The sequence below is a fragment of the Lontra canadensis genome, unplaced genomic scaffold (genome assembly GCF_010015895.1).
Source record: "Lontra canadensis isolate GAN:19392208 unplaced genomic scaffold, GSC_riverotter_1.0 scaffold4, whole genome shotgun sequence".
In the NCBI taxonomy this organism is placed as follows: Eukaryota; Metazoa; Chordata; class Mammalia; order Carnivora; family Mustelidae; genus Lontra; species Lontra canadensis.
The window spans coordinates 52,497,663-52,515,512 of record NW_022630998.1 but is presented as its reverse complement, the minus strand read 5'-3'; the positions used below and the strand labels follow the sequence as shown (position 1 = coordinate 52,515,512).

At 40.2% G+C, this 17,850-nt stretch overlaps 2 protein-coding genes across 4 annotated transcripts in view; one reads left to right on the top strand and one right to left on the bottom strand.

Moving 5' to 3' along the window:
- Positions 1-8,225, top strand: part of MTREX (Mtr4 exosome RNA helicase) — a 111,146-nt gene extending 102,921 nt beyond the window's left edge. Inside the window, exons 26-27 of one of the 2 annotated variants that reach the window (XR_004381753.1) lie at positions 1,422-1,525; positions 6,452-6,540. Coding sequence is in view for 1 of the 2 variants with exons in the window: in XM_032850489.1 (XP_032706380.1) it covers positions 6,452-6,556; positions 7,946-7,998 (158 nt within the window). In the remaining variant the exon portion in view is untranslated. Of the gene's footprint in view, positions 1-1,421; positions 1,526-6,451; positions 6,557-7,945 lie in introns of those variants that run through there. The other variant, XM_032850489.1, reaches the window with a different exon arrangement.
- Positions 8,180-17,850, bottom strand: part of PLPP1 (phospholipid phosphatase 1) — a 91,722-nt gene continuing 82,051 nt past the window's right edge. For both annotated transcript variants that reach the window (XM_032850505.1, XM_032850512.1), the window contains exons 5-6: positions 9,067-9,243; positions 8,180-8,589 (exon numbers count right to left, since the gene is read on the bottom strand). In XM_032850505.1, coding sequence (XP_032706396.1) covers positions 8,464-8,589; positions 9,067-9,243 — 303 coding nt within the window. In that variant the 3' untranslated portion in view covers positions 8,180-8,463. The remainder of the gene's footprint in view (positions 8,590-9,066; positions 9,244-17,850) is intronic.

Genomic DNA, 17,850 nt, shown 5'->3' with positions numbered 1-17,850 from the left:
AGTAAATAATTTGCCCAAGATCATAGAGGTGTGGTATATGATGACACTATGATTTAAACCCCAGCCTCTGATTACAAGTCACATAGTAGTTAATAAGTTCATCTAAACACCATAATGCCTTATCCTTGAATTTTGGATCACCTAGAGACTTCTTAAATCCTGACCTAGATTGTACCATCTCCATCCACTGACAGTTTGTTCTTGTAGGAATGGTAAGGAGGTCTGTAGTAGTTCACAGTGGGATGCAATAGCTGAGGATATCAGAAGAGGGAAGCATGGCACTTGACCTTGCTTGTGAACACTGCTTCACACACAGGAACCGAGATCCATACACGACAGCTTATGTGGTGTGAAGGTGTAAATGCAGTCATACAGCCCCCACCACTCTTCAGTCTGGCATCTTTTTGGAACATAAGGCTGAAACTAATGACTATTCTATGCCGAAATAATTTTTAAGATCTGTTAGTAGCTCATATTTATAGAATATCTGCTTCTCTGAGAAGTCAGACACATGACATAATAGTGGTTCATAGCAGAGAGTAGTTCCTTTTGTTTGTTTGAAGAAAAATCAAGGGGCAACAGACCTGTACATACAGGGTGCCCTATAAAATTGTCCTTGTGGACTGTTTTTTCTGTTCTTTGTACTTAAAAGGAAGAGTTGTCACAGTATAGGAAGACAGATCAGAAACTGCTAAAATTGATAAGGGTTTGCAGTTCTCCAGAGCCTACTGGCGTTCCTGAAATCCATTTTGCTCCCTTTCAATTCCTTAGAGTTATTTCTACATCACAGCTTGTGTGAGGAATCAAAGTTTTAAAATCTGAGGAATTCCATTTGTAATTATAACTTGAAGTTTGCTCTAACATCAGTGTAATCTTCATGTTTTTCTGGTCTGGGTGTCATTGTATCAGCTATACTTTTTCTTTCTAAAATTGGAATGGACTATATATTAACTCTTAGGAATAAAAGAGCATAATTAAACAGCAAAAAAAAAAACTGAGAACCTTGATTTACTTAGGAGAGTATTTTCTTTTTCTAGCATACTGTGTGCCTCCCCCTTTTTATTGTGCTGTTACTTAGTTCTTCCATTTCAGAATAGCTGTTCTTTCCTCATCTTGTTATTGTACATGCTTTATATAATTGGAAAAATACTATAATCAAAGCTCTAGCCCATAGTACATTGTGTCTTTACTTTGATGGGCAGAAAATGATTGCACTCAAAGTTTAAAATGCCCTTCACTCAAACCATATTTGTTTGCAGTTAGATTGTTAATTTTCTTTTTATATGAAAATTTAATTTATATGAAAAATTTCCTTTATATGGCACTTCAAGTCATGAGCCTCAGAAGTAGTAGTTTTAAGTATTTTTCAAATATTAATTGGCACAAAGTAACATTGTAATGATGAATACTATGTGTTTGAGGGGATGCCTAATACAAGAGAAGAACTTATACTGTGACTCAGTTGAGGAATTTTCAAGACTTCATACAAATTATTATTTCCTTTATTATCACCCTGAAAAAAATGGTAAGAATGTAGTTATTTCTGTCAAACTAAATTGGGAAAGCAATTCGAAACAGTATTTGTAGAAGCTCAAGCCTAGGGTTTCAGTCTACTGATCTATGTAGTAGATCCATGGAAGCTTTCAGTGGCCATTAAATTTTATTTCTGTCTGAACAACAACAGTATTATAGTCTTCACTACACATGAAAGACTTGCTTTTCTACTCCTTCACCCCAGTTGTTCTCCTGATGATGTGTGCTCTCACTTGAAACTGTTAACCTTGTAGTGCATTCCGACACTCTCCTTCCACTTACACGCTTTTTAAAAATGCCTTTCAGCTGGCATAGTTGTATCCTTCCCTAGGTCAGGGGACATCAGTGTCATTAGGGATTTGCCAGTTGATTTGTTCTTAGAAATACTTCTGCTAATAATAATAGAGTGACCATTTATTAACATGTATCATTTCTGTTTTACTTCTGGCAAAATTGTAGTACTAAATTACTTAGAAATTAGTACTTGATACTTATACATCTGATGAATAACGACTGAGACCCTAGTGGGAATCAGCACTGGTGCTGTACTTGGTGCATTATGAGTAGCGGTCTCTGCTCTCCAGAAGGGGTTTAGCCCAAGCTGGGATCTTGTTCTTAGTATTTGCAGAAAAATATATTTGTGATCCTGACCTCAGTCAAATTCATTAAAACCACCTAGATAGGAATATTAAATCAGATTCAGGACATGAACTATGGGGGACCACTTTGTAGAATCCCAGAAAGCTAGAGATGGAAACACTATTCAGAGAAAGGTGTTGCTTTCCATCCTCAATGAGAATAATACTGTTCTGTTCAATAACCAGATGAATCTGATGATTGCATGTGTGCCCAAATGTCCATTAGTGGATGAATAAATTCTGGTATATCAGTGTAATGTAGTATTCAGCTATAGAAAGGAGTGAAATACTGATTATTGCTACAATGTGGGTGAAATTGAACACAGTAAAGTTCTAAGTTAAAAAAAAAAAAAAAGACACAGAGGCAACCTATTGTATAATTCCACTTATAAGAACTGTCCGGGATAGACCAATCTGCAGAGACAAAGTAAACTAATGGTTGTGGGCCAGGGGCTAGAAAAGGAAGTGAAATTGAATTCTGACTAATCACTGCCCTTTTTTTTTTTTAATTGTGACAGAACTTACATAACATAAAATCCACCATTTTAAATGTCCAATTCAGTGTCACTGATCATTTTTACCTCAAGTTTACATTACCATTCTGGAAGAACTGCTATTAAGTCATCCTTCTAATTATATTATTCAGTGGTTTTTATTGTATTCAGAGTTTCATGATCTAATTTTAGAATATTTTTATCACTCACAAAGAAGTCACTCCTAACTTAGTAATACAGCCCCTCACATAGTAAATGGCACAGCTGAAATGTAATCCCTGGTCTCTCCACTTCCAGAGATAATGGACAGGAAGTGTTAAGTATATTTAGCAGCTCTGCCCCCAGCTTCGTAGGTTGTCACTTGTGCATCATAGGAAAGGGAGAAAAGCATTAGGTCTGTCTTCTTTATCTGGAAACTCATGTACCTCTGTCCTTTACCTTATTCTTTCTTCTTTGGAAGATGGACCCATCCGCCCTTGCTCCGAATTTCAGGGCCTTGCTTCACTCTTTTCTCCACCTTCCTCAATCTTGCCATTAATAATAGGCTTATAGTTTTCATCCACACCTTTTTCAGCTACAAACATAATCAGGTGGTTAAGAGCAAGAGCACAAATCCTGGCCATAAATCCTACTCACTCGGTTAAATGATCTTGGGCAACTTACTTAACTGTGCCTCAGTTTCTTTGGCTGTAAAAGGAGTGTAATAGCTCCTTCCTCATAGTGTGAGGCTAACGTGACGTATAGAGAGCCTTTAGCACAGTGCCTGGCACATAGCATTCAATAAATGGGAGCTGCTGCTGTCAGTTTGTCTTGGCAGGTATTTTGTTGTCATCACCCTCAATCCCTCCTTCCTTTTACAGCAGGGACTCAGGACTAGTTGAGAACAGACCACCTTTAGTTCCTTACCCGCCATTTCCATCTTGATCCATGGTAATGTGTTATCTTAGTTTGTTGAAATTACTACGAGACTCGCCTCTCGGCCTTTTGGCCAAGGTCAGGTGAAATTACTACAAGACACCAGTGACTTTAATTGCCAAATTTAGAAAACAGACTCCTTTATTTGGATCCTACTTGCCAATTTTTACTGCTTACGATTTCTGGAAACTCATTAATGTAAATTCTTTGTCACTACCTGGCAATGAAGATTTTTATGCAAGTGAAAAACTTTAGCATAAGGCCTAAAAAACTTTAAAAATTTGGGGGACCTGGCTGGGTCAGTGGGGTAAGTGGCTCTTGATTCCATCTCAGGTCGTGATCTCACAGTCCTGGGATAGAGCTCCACGTTGGGTTCCGTGCTCAGTAGAAAGTCTGCTTGAGGATTCTTTGTCTCCCTTTGCTGTCCTCCCCGCAACCACCACTTGCACATGCGTGCTCTCAAACTTCAAAAACTTAAAAATATAATTTTTCTTACTTTAAATATATGAATTTGAATTTATAAGGTAATATACATTTATTATAGAAAATTTAGAAAATATAGATATTTCTGTGAGGCACTATGATATTGGTAAATGCCTGGGCTCTAGAATCTTCGGTCTGGATTAAAATCCTGCCTCCATCATTTACTCCTGGCTATGACCTTGGTCAGGTTATGTATGCAACTTCTCCTTCTCCTTTTCCCTCTCTGTAAAATGAGGACAAAGACAGTAGTTGGTCCAGTTGTAAACATCAAATGAGAAGTTTTACAAGAGATAATGTATTAGAAGATCCGCCACAAAATAAGTGCTCAGAAAGTGTTGGATATCACCCTTTTTTCCTTTCTTTGATGCCTAAATGTAACTAGGAACATTGGTAACTTTACTCTCCAGTAATATAAGAAAGTCCTGAGGGTTATTATAAGATGTGTATATATGCAGTTGGTTGGATTTTACAGAATTTGTCTCTGTTCTGGTTGCCATTTTGCTGTTGACTCTTAGGAAGTCCCTTGCTAGGTACTAAATAACTTTGACAGAGTTGTGTAGTAGAAATAGGCTATATTTGAAGGCTGGAGTTTTCTCCTAGAATTCATGAACCTTTTAATGAGAACAGGACCAAAAAAAAAGAAGAAAAAAAAAGCCCAATGGGCTTGGAATATTTTGTTTGAAGGGCTGTATCATGACATTTTACATTCCTTCAGAGTTTTGCCAATGTCAAAGAATTGGTACATTCATCTCAAGTGACAAAGTCAGAGTTAGGTAGAGGATACTCTCTGTTTAAATAGTCTTGAACTCGGGCGCCTGGGTGGTTCAGTGGGTTGGGGCCTCTGCCTTCGGCTCAGGTCATGATCCCAGGGTCCTGGGATCGAGCCCCACATCGGGTTCTCTGCTCAGTGGGGAGCCTGCTTCCTCCTCTCTCTGCCTGCCTCTCTGCCTACTTGTGATCTCTGTCAAATAAATAAATAATTTTTAAAAAATCTTTAAATAGTGTTGAACTGAATCTAAAGTAAGCAAACAAACATCCTATAAGGTTGCAGATGGCAGGGTATTATCCCCATTTGTCTTTTAAGGTAACCTGTGTGCTGGTCGTCTTCATTATCAGTGTCATCCGACAAACCTCCCAGAATGTGAAAGTAACATCACTGTGTTTTCATTGCTCTGTCTCATTGGTGGGTACAGCAACGAGGAACGTTGTCCTTAGGGGTGCAGGCCCTTCTGCGGTATTATCTTTGGCTCTTGGAATTGTCCCACAGGGAGAGAAGGTGCTTGGGCATGTGCGTGGGTACCTGCTGCTGGATTATGCGGATTCTCTTGGGCAAATGGCTTTTATCTTTATCTAAGCTCAAATTACATCTTCCTTCCTGAGTTAACTCTCCCCAGTTTACCCCCAAGCCCTGGGCACAGTGGAAGAGAACATGGAGGGCATTAGGAGAAAACTCAACTGTGCACAGTGTGTTATAAGAACTTGATAAATGTTGATGGATTAGTCCAATGTTAAAAGGAGTTAATAATGGTAAGGACTTAAACTAGAGGAGTTCATACCTCACATATCAGACTGATATTCTTCTAATATACTTCACACATTAAAAATAAAGTCCCAGGACTTTTAAACTTAAGCAGATAGCTCTCTGAGAAAGGATCCCAGGCCCCTTGCTTGCTCAAGTGTGGTAGAAATTAAATGATGTTTACAGCTTCAGCTTTGATAAAAACAAAAAAAACACTGATCTCACGGAGTCAAATCCAGTGGGAAGAGACTTGTCTTCTCCTTTGTGTTCCCTTGAGGATACACGGTATGAAGAAAGCACTGGTAAAAATCTAAGGTCAGGAAGAATGAATGATTGCAGCTTTAAAATGACAATACCTGATCCTGCTGTTCGTCCCCTGCTTAAAAATCTCCAGTTGCATTCTTTTCACGGATGGTATCCAGATACCTCAGTAGGCCGCCCTCAGGGTCCTTGAGTAGCTGCACTTTTGTTGCACTTCCCTGCATTGGCCCAGTGGTGGTCTCTTGTTGCTGACAGAGACCTCCTCGTGCTTACAGACCCAGGTTATAGGTTATCTTGGTGCCCTTAATCCAAAGTTGCTCTTCCCCTGCTCCCAGGGCATTTTGTGAACTTACAAGAGCACATGTCAACACATTATAATACATTAGGACTCTTTACCATTAGCCAGGGATGGGAAATTAAACTTTCTTTGTATCTCTCCTAGTGCCTACCAAGCATTCAGTCAGGTCTTCAACCTCATTTACTGGATGGGAAGTCCCTCAAAGTACTCTTAGTTAAATCATGCCATGTTCTCCTACCTTGTCTCTAGCAAAAGTCCCACTGTTCTGGTTATTTTCATTTTACAAGTGATTTGTTTCCCTTCTCTACAGGCAGCATAATTCGTTGTATGAGGCGCCTGGAAGAACTGCTTCGACAGATGTGTCAAGCAGCAAAAGCCATTGGAAACACTGAGCTGGAAAACAAATTTGCAGAAGGTCAGTATCTAGTCTGTGGCCCTTTTCTAATCATTAAGGCAAATCTTTTGAGACCTGAGTTCTTGGCCATAACATAGGAAGACATTTTCAGATGCTCTTCACTGGAATGCCATGGCCATCTAGTAGTAGTTCTTTTTGTTTGTTTGTTTGTTTTGTTTGTTTTTTTTAGTAGTAGTATTTAAATAACATCTAAGAGTGTCTCTCTGGGAAAAAGTTTCAAGATTTTTTATATAATCATTTATAAATATTTATTGTGTGCTATGTGCAGCATGGTTTTAAGCACCAGGGGATACAGCAGTGAACAAAAAAACCACACATCCCTGCCTTCATGGAGCTTATATCCTAGTGTGAGGAGACATAAAATAAGTCAACAATTAAAGTATTTCAGGTGGTGCTAAGTCTATAGTAAGAAAGGAAGAGACAGTAGGAATTGAGGGATAGAGGAGATGGGCTAGGGCCCTCACTCAGAAGGTGGTATTGAGGCCCTTCACGTATGCCTGATAGATGTAAGCAAGAGCAAGAGACGAATGTGGCTAGAGCAGAGTGAGGAGTAGAATAGTAGGAAGGAGAAAAGAGATGATCCTGTTACCCCTCAGCCCCTGGCTTTTTTGTGAAATGATTGGAGGTTTGACCACAGGAGTGGTGTGCTCTGGCAGTTCTTGCTGTTGCATCGTAGGGAAGTCTGCAGATTAGCAAGGTGGAAGCAGGAAGACCAGGAAAAACCAGATGGCCAGTCCAAGGTGGTAGTAACTAGAGGCAGGCAGGGGGCCAGAGGGAGTATATAACCTGCTTACAGTTTGTTCCGTCTGAATATTTGCCAAGAAAAAGGGCTGTGAGTTAATACATTAAAGAATAGCAGCCAGCCACCTTGTCGCTCTTAGTTATTCATATAGTCACAATCCCTAATGATTTCTGCTAACCAGTGTCCAGAGGTGTGCAACAACTGGGTACTGTTTCCATACGGTTGATGGGGCAGGCCTATTTAATCAGCCAGAGTTATGTAAACTTATTAAATAATAAACTTTGTCCTGCCTTAGTTCAGAAAGAATCTCACATGGTAAGTGAAAATAAAGTGTCTCCTGAGATAGGCTGAAAATTCATGCTTTGGGGTCAGCTAACTGCCTTCAACGGTTTAGTCCTTTCTTCAGTGAGTCTTTGTGCATAGTCTGAGACACCGTCTCAGCCCTGCGCGCTCACACACACAGACACAGGGTACTACCGAGTCTAGGGTCACAAGAGTAGGAGTCTGGTTTCTAAGTTACCCTGCTCGTCTCTTAGACCAACAAGGCTTTGTGTCATCAGGATTGTTTGTTGTATTAAAACCCCACCAGAGGGGAATTACAGTCTTTGTGATCTTGGAGGTTTAAACTGTCTTTTCTTTTCTCTTAGGAATCACCAAAATCAAGAGAGATATTGTGTTTGCTGCCAGCCTCTACTTATAAAGAATTAGCTAAACGAATGTGGGATTTTAAATTTTTCACCACCTGATTACAGTTGACTACAAATGCTTACAGAAATGTTGATTTGGTTCTCCCATTTCAAGGCAGTTGTACTCAGACATTTTAATATGTATTATACTTCAATCAGGCATCATCCAAAGCAAGCATATTACATACACATTTGTACATAAGCATTACATTTTTTTTAATAAAAAATGTACAGGTGGGCATTGTTTTAGTGAAAGGCTTGAATTTTTTTTTTTTTTTTTTAATGAACTTAGAGCTATTAGAGAACCACTGTGTTAAATGTAACTATATACACACAGGTAAAGTGGGCATCCAAGAGGTATAGCAGCAGCAGTCCCTTAAAGGCTTGTATACCATGAAGAAAACTCATCCTCTTGTCTTCTGGTTGCAGTCATTTTCCTTTAGAAAGTAGGCCAGCTTCATCTGGGCACTCTGCTACCTTCAAGGTTGGTGACTGTTCCTAAAGTGATTCCCTGTTGGTGTTTCATGCAGAGTTGTATGGGAGTCCTCCTCTTTCCTTTCTTTAAAAGAATTTCTGTTCTTGAAGAAATCAGCTACATACACTGCCTACAGAAAACAAGTTATACTTAAATTACATCATTAAATACTTTTGTCCCATTCTCAGTTTAAAAACCATATACACAGTTGGAACAGGCAGTTGGCAAAAATAAAACCCTATCACAATGAAGGGGTACCAAAAAAGGGGGGGGACTAACAGAGTTAGAAAAAGATGGTTTTAAATTGAGAATTGCTTAGTTAGGTCTTGAGTAAATAGATTTACTCTGTTAGCATTTAGGTTATTCTGCAATTCATACCAAAATGAAACTAAACACTATAGCAGTAGCCTTTTACAAAAGTACATTTAGTTAAGATTTTTGTAACTTTTGGAAAGAGCAACATAGTTAACATCGCGTGATTACCCAGTAAAAATTACTGAGCCACATTATCTCCCTTTGGATAGTTTTCTCCCTGGGACAGGATTTCTACTTACTCCTCCCAGTGTTTATCAGTATCTAGCTGTAGGCTACTGCCCTGTATACTTACAACTAATATTGCAACCAGGGCTCCTTGAATGAGTCCAGTCAGTACATCGCTCCAGTGGTGTTTGTAGTCAGAAACTCGAGAGAGGCCCACATAAATGGACACAGCAACAAGACCAAATTGCAGTGTGGGGCGTAAGAGTCTTGCCCAGTCTCCCTTCATCCTGGCTTGAAGGTAAAGCTAATAGAGAAGATAGGAATAAAGAGAAGAGCTCAACATACCAACTGGAAACTTCATACATTTTAAGTATCACCACACCCCGAAAGGGTTGGTGTTTTACATGAACAAGTCATTATATATTAATAACCATCACTATTAATAACCATTAACTAATCAGAGTATAAGTTCTACATAGAACAGGACTTTAGGCAAGCATTCTTATGTTCATCAACACCTGCAACTTAATCCTTTTAAATAAACCAAACAAAAAGTGATTGCCCCAGAAACTTGTCTTTAGAACAGTTCATTACTTTCCCTGTCTAGATGACTATTCATACTGTAAACATGGCAAGGGGTGTCCATGTTCAGGAGTTCCAAGGATTTCAAGGGCAGCTTCTCCTCTTGCATCTGTTGTAATTCTGATTCACAGCCAAGTGTTATCCTTAGTCTTGGGACAAACTGCTAGCATTCTGAGCATAGGGTGTCTTTACCCTGGGCCCAGCTGCTATGTTTTCTGCCCAGTCTATCTAGAGATTGAGTTTGTTTAATTGATTCAATTTACTCAAGAGTTCTGCTCACCTCAGGTTATTTTAAAGGGCAGTGAAGACTACATAATCTGTATTTTAAGTAAATCTAATACTCTGCCTAAATAATACAGATTCTAGTTGAGCCCTGACCAACAGTGAATTAGTCTTTGATTAGCACCTGTGCTCTGTAATCTTTTAAGTTCCATGACTTTTCCCTGTACTCATCAGACTTGAGAATTTCCCCTTTTCTGTGTCAGCCTGCCTTTGACTTGGGTGCATCTCTAAAGACTGTGATGCAGAAGGGTTTGGATAGTTTTCCTATCATTTCCTTTCAGCAAATCTGGTCTCTTTAAAAAACAAATTTTTTGCCTTATTTCTATCTAATAAGAATATGGTTTTAAAATATATTTTAAAACTTCTGTTTGGTAATTTGTGACTCATAACAATTAAATGGATTCCAACAATTTATGAATAGCTATGCCCATAGACACTGCCTACTTGAAATAGGTATACAGATCCATTCCCAGTTGTTTGTGCACTGCTGTGAGCAAATACTCAGGTCTCAGCAGCTGGCAAAAACTCAGAGATTGTCTAATTTTATCGAGTATTTTATAGTAGAAACATCTAATTATAAAAGAGCATACCAGTTGTTCAATTGAATTGTACTTGTTAGGTGGTTAAAGTGCTTCTGGCTTTCTGCAGAGCCTCTCCTTTCCCTTTTTGTTGTTGAAACTATAAAAATGTAAACAGTAAGAGGCTTGTCTCAAGATTCTGAAGTTGGGAAAATAAGTTGGTTCTGGCTGAAGAAAAGTTTGCATCTGGAACTGAAGCCAATTAGGTAACACAACCATGCCAGTAACATTCCCCTCACTAGGTTCTATCTTCATTGGAAATGTTTTATTCTTTTAAAGAGAATAGTACTTGGACTGGGGCTGAAGCCAAGTTTTGGATGTTACTCCCCAAAAGTTCAGCTCTCCCTCTTTTGATTATTTAGCTCCCTTTTCATATATCTGTTAAAGGCATGGGTTCTTCAGAATATAAAAATTATATACTTATGAATTATAAATACTTACATGAATGCACCTTAGGGAGAACTGCACCTATCTCTGTTAAGGACATAGCACAAAAGAAACAATACCAACTGTAAAATGGATTTACACTTAGTCCTAGTTTGTGCTTCCAACCCAAAGAAAACTCAGGACTTTGAAGGTCCTTCCTCACTTAGGCTTCTAAAATCCTTCTGACAGTATTTTCCTTCCAGAGACCCTCACTTTAGGTAGCTTGCCCCAAAATTCCTCAACATCCCTGTGAAAAGAATTAGCATTCACTTATGGACTAGTACCCAAGCTTCCATGTACTTTAGGTGCAACCCTCACCCCTCTAAGTAGCTAGTTTCTCCTTACACATCTACCCAAGTATAGATGTTACCCTCTTTTCTTGCTACCCAGAGATGACTTCACCCTGAGGGGGTACTAGGAATCCCCCCATTGTGGTTTTACCCCTAACCTTACCCTCCCCCCTCCAGGCTCTGGCTCTTCTGGTGACTAATAGCCATGGTGTGTATGTAAGCTGTGGTCACAGAACAGTTCTCAGCTCTAGGTGAGATGGACTAACTGGGTGTGCTTCCTGCTCTGTTTCCTTGAGTCCAAGATACTCAGTGTAGCTCTGGGAAGACCAGGTATCACGACAGCCCTGTTCGTTGCTGTGAAGAATGCTCCATTTCAATAGATGTCACGGAACGAAACACACTGAGTTTCCTGGGCCTTGGACCACTTGAGTTCCACAGCGGACACGCCCACAACTCCAGACATGGACAACTTTCCTCCCACGCTGCCAGCCAGAAGTCTTCCTCCATCAGCAGCTTCAACAGAGCAGACAGTGTTGTCTTTCTGGTGGCTCTGCGTTAAGCCTTTCCCGGGTTCTGCAGTGCAGATCTTTTAATACCTCACCCTCTGGAGGCACTAGAGATTTGACTTCCTCTACCACTCATTTAACTCCTTCCCAAAATCATTACCTCTTGCCTGTTCTCTCCTTTTCCATTCTTTCATTTTGTGGATTATCACTTTTTTTTTTTTTCTATTCCTTGTCCTTTAAGAGGAAAGAGGACAGTGTATGTACCTTTAAAAAATAAGACTCTATTGAGGGAAGTCTATGTTCATAACTGTCTCAGAGCAACAGTGTTGGAAGCTCTCACCACTGTTCTACTAGAACTAGAAACGGACAGAACTCCTGCTTTAAATGCTAAAGCTTATATAAAAAGGCTCTGTAAGTCCCTGACTTTGCAAACTCCACTCTCCCCACCTTCCCCACTCCCCACACATGCATTTGCTAATCACTTATGTACTGAACACATCCACGTAAGGAAGTCAGTTGCTTCTCTCTTAAAACTCAGAAGAGCTAAGGAACTCTACACCCGGTGTTTTGTACGGTTCGGGATAGACTCAGTGGCAGTGTCAACGACTTACAAATTCCCCTCCTGAGGGAACCCTTCTTCCACAGACACAGTTGGAGGGGGAGCCCCATCCAGACCACACTACTCTGCCTTCTCTTTACAGAGGGCACTGAAGATGACCTATGACAGGCCTGACCCAGAGATCTGCTGGGCTGTATTCTCCCTCTGGAATTTGCAGAAGGATGAACGAGTTCTCTTTTTTTCAGAATGTATAGAAAGAGTGCCTACAGGGTACAGGATAGGCTACCTGCAAACTAAACTTACAAGGAAGCAAAAGCTATGGTTAGACAAGGACAGCAAGCCATGACGAGAGATCAAAAAATGGAGCAGAGTGGCAGCCACACCAAAAAGCCAGGTGGCCAGTGAGACAGGCGGACCAAGTCCAGTTCCTGGTGGTGTGCTAGTTCTAGCCCATCTGTGTCTTTACTGTAAACTGTTTTGGGGACACCTGAGTGGCTCAAGTCAGTTAAGTGACTGACCCTTGATTTTGGCTCAGATCATAATTTCAGGGTCCTATTAATCAAGCCCCACATGGGACTCCCTGCTCAGCAGGGAGTCGGCTTGTCTCCTCCTCCCTCTGTCCTTCCCCCTGCTCATAAGCATGTGCACGCTCTCGCTCTCCCTCTCAAATAAATCTTAAAACACAGACCTTTTTTTCTCTGGGAGATGAGTCAGTTGCTTACAACCAAAAGAAAGTGCTAACTACTAGCTACCTCTGTGTTTAATCAGAATCCCATTTTTTTTCTTAATTTGGATTTCTGTAACTTGAATGATGAGTTTACTTTTTAAAAAGGTGTTTCAATTGGGAAGGAAAATAGTATTTATACACCAGTGTTCAAACTGTGAGAAAAACTTGAAAAACATAATCCCATGGGAACAAACATTAAATGTCTACTGAACAAGAGCGTTCTGGTAGTGAGCATGGGATTTACTTCCATGACTTCTTTCTACGTACAGTACAAGGTGTGCACCGCTACCCTACCCTAAGCCAAAAGTGGTTCATCTACCCATCTCTATCACTCTCTCAGGGCCATTTTAAGATTCTTTTCTGAGCATGCTTCAGTTTGGCTTCAACTGACCTGCCCTATGGGGATTTGGGTCCACTTGTGGACCGAGTACTGCCTAGTGAGAAATTCTAGTCTCTGGATCCCTCCTGATCCTAATATCCAACCTTCTGGGGAAAGAAACAACAAAGCAGAAAGTTCCCAACTACAAATAAGAGAAAGGGTAGAAAAGGCACAACGGAAGCAATAACGTGCAGTTGGTCACTGAGGTACTCGCAGAGGCAAAATGCACAGTCAAGTTTGTGAAAGGAACAACTGACCCTACCACTAATGTCATCCCTGCTGTTACAGGAAAAGTCAAGAGGCATGTGGGGTTCCAGCAGGCACAAACTGAGAATAAAGTTAGCAGGAAAAACAAAGAACCATCATATACTTTACTAACCTTTTCACTGCTCTGCCCACTTTTTCATCTATTAGGCAGGATAGACACCTACCACAGGAGAACTTGGAGAGCAAATTAACCACCTTCAGGCCTCACCATAGTGAGGCCTATCTCGATTTCTCCATCTCCAGCAGGGGAACCATTATCTTCGTGACCAGACGGTGCATCAGAGCCAGAGCTCAGGGCAAATCAGATACAACCACTGACTGCACATAGCCCAGATTTAGAAAGCAAAAAATAGTTTGGTAATTAGCCTTGGGGATAATCCACCAATATCCTCCAAGAATGTCCTCACTAAAACCAGGCATCACTACTGACGCTTATGAAAAGGAAGGTTCCAGATTTAGTTTTTCCTTCCAACAAAAGCTAACTGAGCAAGGGTAGGCCCTTAGCCACTCTTCCGCATCAGGCTTCTGATCAGGAAAATACAACTGCTCAATGTAGGGTCAAGTGTCCAGTCGCTTTAAAAAAAAGAAAAGTCCAGTCTCTTAGCAAAGTAAAACCTATTGAAAATGGGATGAAAATAAGTTACTACATCTGGTATTTTTTAAAGAAATAAAAGCTGCTTAGCTGAGATTAGTAGAGACTCATAAAGGCAATCTCTTCCTTAAGGAACAAGGACAGAAAGAATCAATTTGCTCAAAATAACCAGATATTCAAAGGCAGGGGATTGTAGGAAGACGCTCCACCACCGTGCAGGCAGCAGATGGTTCCCTGACAAGTGCAGGGAGGCCTTCCTGCTCACGCGGAGAGAATCCAGCACTGAATCTGTGTAAAGAGCCTCATGATAGCTTTGTAGGGCACACGAAGACCTCATCAAAATAAACAGTGTGGACTTTTCAAAGCATGGGGTCACATTGAAAAAAATGCAAAAGTATACACTTTAAAAATATATATATATATACATATATATATATATATACACAGCTTTTTTAAATGAGAAAATTCAATGTCTATTGACACTACTTAGGTATCCTTTCATTATCTTACTATCACCAAAAAAGGAGACTCAAGCCTATTTTGCCTAAAATTTCTGGGGGAAAAAAAAAAAACAAACTAGCTTCCAATAAAGGGTCTAACTTCTCACTTTAAAACCTGGTTGCTGACCAAAATATTTTGTGAGGCTGGTTTATTTTTGCCTTTCCTTGATCCTGTAACACTTAACTACAAAACGCTGTTGTCTCACAGAATTTCTTAATAATCTATTCTTAATATAAGAGGGTTTTTTTTTTCCATTTTAAATAGAGTCGGGGGGGTCAGCTTGCAAGCCAAGAATGGTTTTCACATTTTAAAGGGCTATTAAAAAAAAAATACACAATGGAGACTGCATTGTGGAGTATAAAGCTTATGACCTAACCTTTTAACCAAAATCATCGTCTGTCAACTTCTGAGCTAGACCAACAATAGTGTGTTCAACACAAAGAACTGTTTCTTACTCTGCTTATTTTGAAAACAGCTTCTAAGACTCAGCCAGGCAATATATTGTTCCACCTCCACTTGAAGACAGATCTGGCCAGGAGAACACCCTAAGGGTGACCTCTGTTTAGTCTTTACTCTAGGCTTCAATTTCACCATCTTTAGGATTCAGAGTTCCTAAATTTAGATGTAGAATTCCATGTTACAATTAGACAAGATTCATGTAGTTCCTGGGCTCTGTTCACTTGTGCAATGCCTGGCATTAATTCGCTTTGGAAACCATCTTCATGAAATATTCACCAATCGTAGATACTACATGTTAAGTGCGGGGTAAGAGGTTGTACAAATCTGGAGAGAAGTGGGTGGTATCAAAGAGCACTATCCAGAAAGGAGGGGGCAAGACCCAGACACCAAGGTGCCTGGGACTCCACTGTAGAAATTAATCCAAGAATTTCCTAACAGACGGTGAGAAACACAATCTGAGATTTCAGGCTTCATAGTACAGTGCTGGGAAATGTGTTTCAGTTTATTCCTGCAGTATATTCCAACACAACCTATATATAGAGAGATCTATCTATATATATACTGAAAAAAGAATAGTCTCGTAACATGGTTCCTTTCCTGGGTAGTGAAGTAAATTTGGATTCTTTGGCAGTTGGCCAAGTTCAGTGGGCGTCACTAAGCACTTGAACTAGGTATGTGCAAAGAAGCCCTATCGTATGCTCCTGCCAGCCTAGGTCCTTTTCATGGGTGCTGACTGCTCTGCCACTTTTAAGTTCAGGGCTGGGCTCCCTGCCAGAGGAAAATAATGGTCAGGATATTTTCTTTAAGAGACTTTTTAAAGTTAATTTCTGGGTGGAAGTTTTGGCTATCAAAAACTGTCCTCAGAATTTAGATGACTGTACATCTCCACCCAAATCTGGGGCTGACCCATGATGCCAAGATGCCTAGGGAAACAAGATGAGTCACTGCCTAAGGAACTGGCAGAGGACATGGGAGTGGTTAAATGTTGCATATAAACGCGAAAGCTGGAAAGCAGGGAGGCATCTGTGTTCAGGGGCTGAAATAAAAGCTGGGGCCTACATCCACATCAAGTAAATATTTCCACTGCTTAAGAGTCACTGAAATGCAGTGCATGGTTGCTCTGGCCAACTTTCCTCTCCATAAAGGCCTTGGTCTATGACAAATCTCTTTATCTGAACTTTTCATTGTAACTTTACCTCTAAGAGCTCATACTGACCCAGTTACCAACCTACAGTTAAGGTCATTTTCCCTCTGCTTAGATCTTTAACTTGCCTCCTCATACACTCCTGGGTGTCCACACAGCAGGCTTACCACTGAGGCCCTCTATATATTAACTTCATGTTCTATACAGTAGTTTTACAAAAAAGCCCTTAAAGTTTATAATTGAATGTACAGATATTTTGAGAAGGGGTAAAGGAGCAAACATGAACAGTAATGGGATATGGCAGGGATATGGCATATGATACATCTGAGAATATATTCTTTATAATTAAAAACAGTTTGGGGGTACCAGAGTGGCTCAGTCAGTTAAGCCTCTGCCTTCAGCTCAGGTTATGATCCCGGAGTCCTGGGATTGAGCCCCACCATCAGGCTGCCTGCTTCTCCCTCTCCCCCTGCTGGTTCTCCCCCTTCTCTGCTGCTCCCCCTGCTTGTGTTCTCTCTCTGTGTCAAATCAATAAATAAAATCTTTGAGGGGGAGGGACAGTTGCTAAAAGTCGTGTGCCATCACCTGACCTTTACAGTAACTGGGCTAGGGTTCAGATCAAACAGTTTATCAGCAAAGCAAGGGAACCCGATGAACACTAGAGAGCGGACAGACCTCAACAGCCTCCCAAGGCTCCTATTTCCCCTACTAAAAGTGTGGCAACCATCCCTCTTCTCCTACTTCATGAGGATTATCAGAAAGAGTCAACAAAGTAGTTTAAATGCAAATCATTAATATCAACATTAGAGTCTTAATGTTGACTCTAAAGGACTTAAGGACTCTCTCTCCTTAAGGACTTAAAGATACACACAGGTGAGGGAGCAAAACACAGAAGCGGCACTGAGAAGGTCTGGCTGAGGGCATATAAAACATGTTCAAACACTGAAAAGCTGTCAGTGTCGTCAAAGACTTCAGGTTTTGGGAAGATTTCTCAGGATACTAATGGCTCTAGCCTTCATCTCCTCCAGACTCCATGCCCTATTTAAGAGGAAAAATATACGGTGGCTCCCTTTAGAAAGAATGCTAACTTTTCCTAATGGGATAAATGAACAGAGCATATTGGAATAGTATTTCTTGTTCCTCCATTTAAATAACTAACATTCCCCATGGCACATTTTCAGAAATGTTTGGGTGTGTATTTTAAAAAGGAAGCCCCCAATTCTGTTAATTGGTACCCTGTTGCTTCCTTGCAAAATTAAATTAACCTAAGACAAAAGACTGACATTTCCAGTAATGGTGAAGAAGCCAAAAATTAGCTCAGTTCTAATGGTTTTGAAATCGTGGGTTTGCATTTTGTACAGCATACACATCTGTAATTTTTACATTCTTTTGACTTTTCAAATTTGGTTTTTCAAATGAAAGCAGGATTCTGGTAAAAATTGATTTTAAAATGTCTCCAAGTGAGACCAAACTAACTCCCAACAGTCTATTCTATTACATATCCTGGACCTATAAGGTAAGCATTAAATACTAGAGCACGGAATGTGACCAAGGACAGTGGGGGAAAAAAGAGCAAACAGCAAATTCACACAGAACACAACCACCTAAAAATCCACTCA